Raw genomic sequence first — 4890 nt, forward strand, 5'->3', positions numbered from 1 at the left:
TGCTGAACCAGGCTGTCCTGAGACGGGCACTTGCTCTGCTGCCCCCTCGGAGAGGAGAGACCCGTGCCCGTCCCACCCCCTCCCTGCTGCGCACAACCATGGGAGCCAGGTTTGGGATTTTTTTGTATTTATTTTTTTACTTATTTTATTTTATTTTTTTAAAAAGCCCCTAATTTCTATGGCTTCGAGGAAGCATCAGAGAAATGTAAATGCCAGTTCTGTACACTGTTTTAAAGCAGTAACTAAACTCGCAACGGAACAAACGTCCTGCTTTGGAGCTACACAAGTACAATCTCTTTATATTTGGACTCATTTCCGTACAGATGTCTCCTGGTGTCGTGCTGCCCCCTCCAAGCCAGCCAGACCCAGGGACCAATGTGTCGTGTGACGGGGAGGGAGAGTCAGAAGAGAAATGTGGGCAGACTCCCTTGGCTCCTTCCCTTTTGCTTCCTCTTGAGCCTCCGATCTGTCTGAAGATCCACGGGGAGGAGGGCAGGCCCAGGCTCCACCTGTCCCCACGTGGCCTGGATGCCGGCATGTCCTGGGAGTGCATTTCCAGAGAGGGTTTAAGGCAGTTTTGCTTGGGAAACCAGGTCAGACATTGCACGTGGCTGAAGCCTGCTGGTGTGACCTAGCCTGCGATCTAGGTACTGCCGGCCAGGCCATCCTCAGCCACGGGAGCTAGCTCCTCTCCCCCGCGCTGTCCCTCTAGCATAGCTGTCCACGGAGCAGCCCAGAAGAACGAGGCAGCGTCTGCCCTTCCCGGCTGTGCCGCAGGGTCTGAAGTGGGCCTGGCCTCCAATGCAGCCAGGAGGCATGAGCCTGTCTACCAGCCGGCTGCTGCCCGGCCGTGGCGCCACCTCCCCCTGCCCTGCAATGCAGTGAATCCGCAGCCGGTGCAGGAGCAGATGGGGACGGTAAGGGGGGGATGGGGGACACTGGTGTGTTGCTGGCAGGAGGCTGCAGTGTGGACTGGGCCTGAGCCTTGCCAGGGGCTCTCAACCAGCACAAACCCTGGCAGCATAGCAGGGTGGCTGCTTACACCTGTTTTAACCTCTAAATTGTGACTTCAATGAATGGACGTGGGCTTGGGCGGCAACACGGCTGCAGTGTCTAAGAGCCGGGGGAGGGCAGTGCTGCCAGCAGCACTCCTGCCTGCTGATTAGTAACTGAGGGTCCCCCTGTGCTTGCCCGGCCTGACGGTGTTTGAGCTGGGTTACATCCCCCTCGGTGGCAGGGCAGGAGCTGCAGGGACAAGAATGCAGGGTAGGGTCGGGGTAGAGCCTGCTCAGGCCCATGATCTTGGGATGGTGGGAGCAGGCTGCACCCAGTGGGCTCTGGAGTGACTGCCCCGCTCCCCCGATGCTCTGCACCGCAAGGGTGAGGGCAGGAGCTGTTTGCTGCAGCTCAAGTCTTGGACGTGGGCACCGCAGCTTCCCTCCCCTCCGCAGCTGCAGCCCCAAGCCCGCAGCTCTGGCTTCCAGCCCCAGCTGTGAACGTGCGCGGTTGCTGCCCTGCTAACTGCACCCCCAGCAAAGAGCAAAGTCCAGTGGAGCCGTGGCAAATGCACACAACAGGAGGCAGGCGCCCTGGCCTGCCACATGGCTTCAGCTCAGCTATGGGGGCAGTTTCCAGGTGGGGCTGGGGTGGGGGGTGCAAGGGCTATTTAGAAATGGGGTGTGTGCACATGTGCGTGCGTAGGGGGTTTTAGAAAAAATCTGCAGTTGACCTTTGCCTGTGACCAGCTACAGCTCAGAACTGGGCCCAACTAGAGACTGAGGGGCATGGGCAGGTGAGCGGGGTCCCAGCCTTCCTCAGGTTTCCTGTACCCACCTCCACCTCCTCCCCGCCAGCCCTGGCAGCACCACTCTAGGGGAGAACTGACCCCAGGCAGGGTGGGGGTCTGTCCTGGCCGTGTCCTGCTCAGAGGGCTTTGTTATTAGCTAGTGCTGAGCACTCCCTGCTCCGAGCACCAGGGCCGTGCCCTACGTGGAATAACCACGTCCACTGCCCAAACGTGCTAGCACCCTTCGGCCTCTCTCCTCTTGCCCTTCGAGCCCCACTGGAAGCCTGCCCAGTGCTTCCTTCCAGCATCATGCCTGGCTCACGCAGAAGCTCTGCCTTCAGGCCCGCAGAGGCCCTGTGCCTTAGCCCGAGACCCCTGCTTGTCGCTGAGGTGGGCGCCTGGATGGCGGGAGGAGCATTTGTAAGAGTCTAATCAAACATGTCACACCAGTGTGGACACTGAAATCTCGTGCCAGGGTGCTGGCTTGGCCCCGTGCTTACACAGGCATCCTAGCTTGGCTGTCCTGCGCTCTGGGACACAACCCCATAGCAGGGCCCGTTCCTTATAAGACAGCTTTTCCCCTCCCTCCCTCCCCCACCACTTTGCTTTTCAACGTCCCTTCAAATTTCCCTTTGGTTTTGGTCAAGTGCCCACCAGGTAGCCTGCCAAGGTTGCGTGGCTGGGCCAGGGCTTTTGAGGGCCAGGGGAGCCCCCCAGCCATTCCTGAGACCATGATCCCCTTCCCTCTCCCGCCGCCCCCCTCTTCGTCACTGACCTGTTAACATCAAGCCTGAACATTGCCTGTATTGCTCGCAAAAGTGCATCGTAAAACGGACGTGTAAACGAGTCTCCCCTCTGCCTCCCTGTACCAGACCTGGCTCCCGCTTGCTTGCCACCAGCAGGAAGGGGGCTTGGGGGGAGGGGAGGGAGGAGACGCTGGGAGACTCCAAAAAGAAAGAGCAGGATCTCGTCACGCTAAAAGGTCAGACGGACTCAGCACTCCGCACCGAGACTCACTTTAAATTAACTTAAGAGACAAAGAAGCAACAGAAAGGATTTCTCCGTGACCCACCGCTCCGGCAATTGTCTTCAGCTTCTTCTAAGACGGCACCACTGCAGAGTCTGTGAAGTTGATCCCTGTTTTCCAACTAGTTCATTGAATCCAAAGACGGTGATGGCACGGGCATGTGCCGGGCTTGGGTGGCCTATTCCGATTGTTTCATGCTCTCCGTGGGCTGTGCGCCTGACGGACGCGGGGGCTTCGGCAATGTCCGACTGGGCTCCAGCCGCCGGCCCCGTGCTGAGACGGCGGCCATGGAGGAAAAGAAAAGCAGTTTGAGAACAGCCCCCTCCCCGCTCCCGTGCGTGGCGCCGGGTGGTGAAGTCACGACGGCCCTTCCCCCTCTCCCGTCGGCATCGAGGTGGGAAAAGGCTGTTTGCAGAGCGGATCCGAACCCAGATCCATCCATGGCTGGAGCTGGAGGAGACGCTGCACGCACTGATCTGTGCCGGCCCGGGCAGATCACTTGTGGCGCTGGATGGTTTTCCTCTTCCTTCTCTTGAAGAAACAGCAGCATCTGCAAAAGGCAGGTGCAAACCTGTAATGCCCCAGCCTTGCTGCCCGTACGGCCCACTTCAGCTTCCTTCTCCTGGACCACCATTCCCAGCGGAGCTGGACGATCCTACGTTTGCCGGGAATCCCCGAGCTAGCATGGCATCAGGAGGGGCTGCTGAAGCTCGCAGTTCAGGGCACTTGCTGGGCTCTACTGAGCGGAGCTCAGGGCAAGGTCCTCACAGGCGGCAGACTGCCCCACAGCCGCTGTGGCCCAGGGACGGGGGTCTCAAACCTGCCTGCGAGGCGGCTGGAGCTGGCACTGCCAGAGCAGCTGCTGGGAGAGACAGCCCCAGCAACACTCATGAGCCCAAAGCTTCCAGCCAGCAGGGAGCATTGCTCTCAGCCCATCCTCTGGTTCCCTAGTCTCTGCTTCTCGCCCTGAGAGGACCAGCCCTGGGAGAGGTCCGGGGAGGCACTAACGGGGTCAAGACCCCTGGGAACCTGACTTTCCTCAGCCTGGGCTCTGGTGACACAAGGCAACGATCCCTTTGGTGACTGAATGGTCCAGGCCACTGCATAGAGAAGACTCTTGGACCGTGCCTAGCAGGGTGGGGGCAGGCCACGATGAGGCCTTAGTAATGCAGACAGCACAATCATTTGTGGGTGAACTAGAACGGAGCAGAGGATCCATCTGTGCCCAGTCCCTTGTAAGCTCCTTACAGCCCAACTCTGGCTCTTGGGTTCCCCTGCATGGTGATCCCAGGCAGCGCAGCCAAGGAGCTAGATGGATCTACAGGCCATTATAACCCAGCCCAGGCCCTTTTCTGCCTTGGGGGGAGGATGTGAGCACCAGCTGCAGGGGAAGAAGCAAACCACCCTGAGGAACCGCCCGCAAGCTGGGGGAGATGGGGACGGAGGACTCACTTTGTGTCGTCTGCTACCTCCACCTCAGCAGGCGCCGTGATGGGGGCATTTGAATGTCCTGCAGTCGGGTCGTCCGTGTTCAACTCACCGTTAGTGGAGCTCATCACCTGGAAAGGAGCAGGGAGAGTCAGTGCCTGCACACAGCTGACAGCAGCAGGAGAGCAAAGCTGGGGACAAAAAGGCAGCTGTGCCTACTACAAGCGAGCCAAGCATCCCCACATGGGCAGGTGCCCCGGAGCTGCAGCCCGGATGCATCATGCCCTGGCACCCTGCAAACCAGCCAGCGAGGGCCGCATAGGAAGAAGCTGCCTCCTAACCTCAGACCCCAGAGGCAGCATCTGGTGAGCAAGCTGGACTCAGCCTCTACTCGCACAGCATAACTTGCACTGGGCTCGAGGGTTTTAAAGCCCAGAGCCGCTAACCCCTCAGAAGAAGGGCTCCCTCTGCACAGCTCTGGCACATTTTGACACTAGCTCCAACAAGCGCTTGTAAGGACACCAAGCAACAGCAAGTGTTGCAGGGCTGAGACCACATCCTGGGAGAAGCAGACACAGAGCTTCAGGCACTGGCCTGGCCCTGGGAGCCCTGGCAGGCCTGCAAAAGGCCAAGCAGGAATGCTTGGGGC

At 59.5% G+C, this 4890-nt stretch overlaps 1 protein-coding gene across 7 annotated transcripts in view; it reads right to left on the reverse strand.

Moving 5' to 3' along the window:
* Window positions 1-2786: 2786 nt before the first annotated feature.
* CSNK1G2 (casein kinase 1 gamma 2) overlaps window positions 2787-4890 on the reverse strand; it is a 69725-nt gene continuing 67621 nt past the window's right edge. For all 7 annotated transcript variants that reach the window (XM_006027165.3, XM_025208305.1, XM_025208301.1 and 4 more), the window contains 2 exons: window positions 4266-4372; window positions 2787-3363 (listed from right to left, as the gene is read on the reverse strand). In XM_006027165.3, coding sequence (XP_006027227.1) covers window positions 3309-3363; window positions 4266-4372 — 162 coding nt within the window. In that variant the 3' untranslated portion in view covers window positions 2787-3308. The remainder of the gene's footprint in view (window positions 3364-4265; window positions 4373-4890) is intronic.

The sequence above is a fragment of the Alligator sinensis genome, unplaced genomic scaffold, assembly GCF_000455745.1.
Source record: "Alligator sinensis unplaced genomic scaffold, ASM45574v1 scaffold103_1, whole genome shotgun sequence".
Classification (NCBI taxonomy): Eukaryota; Metazoa; Chordata; order Crocodylia; family Alligatoridae; genus Alligator; species Alligator sinensis.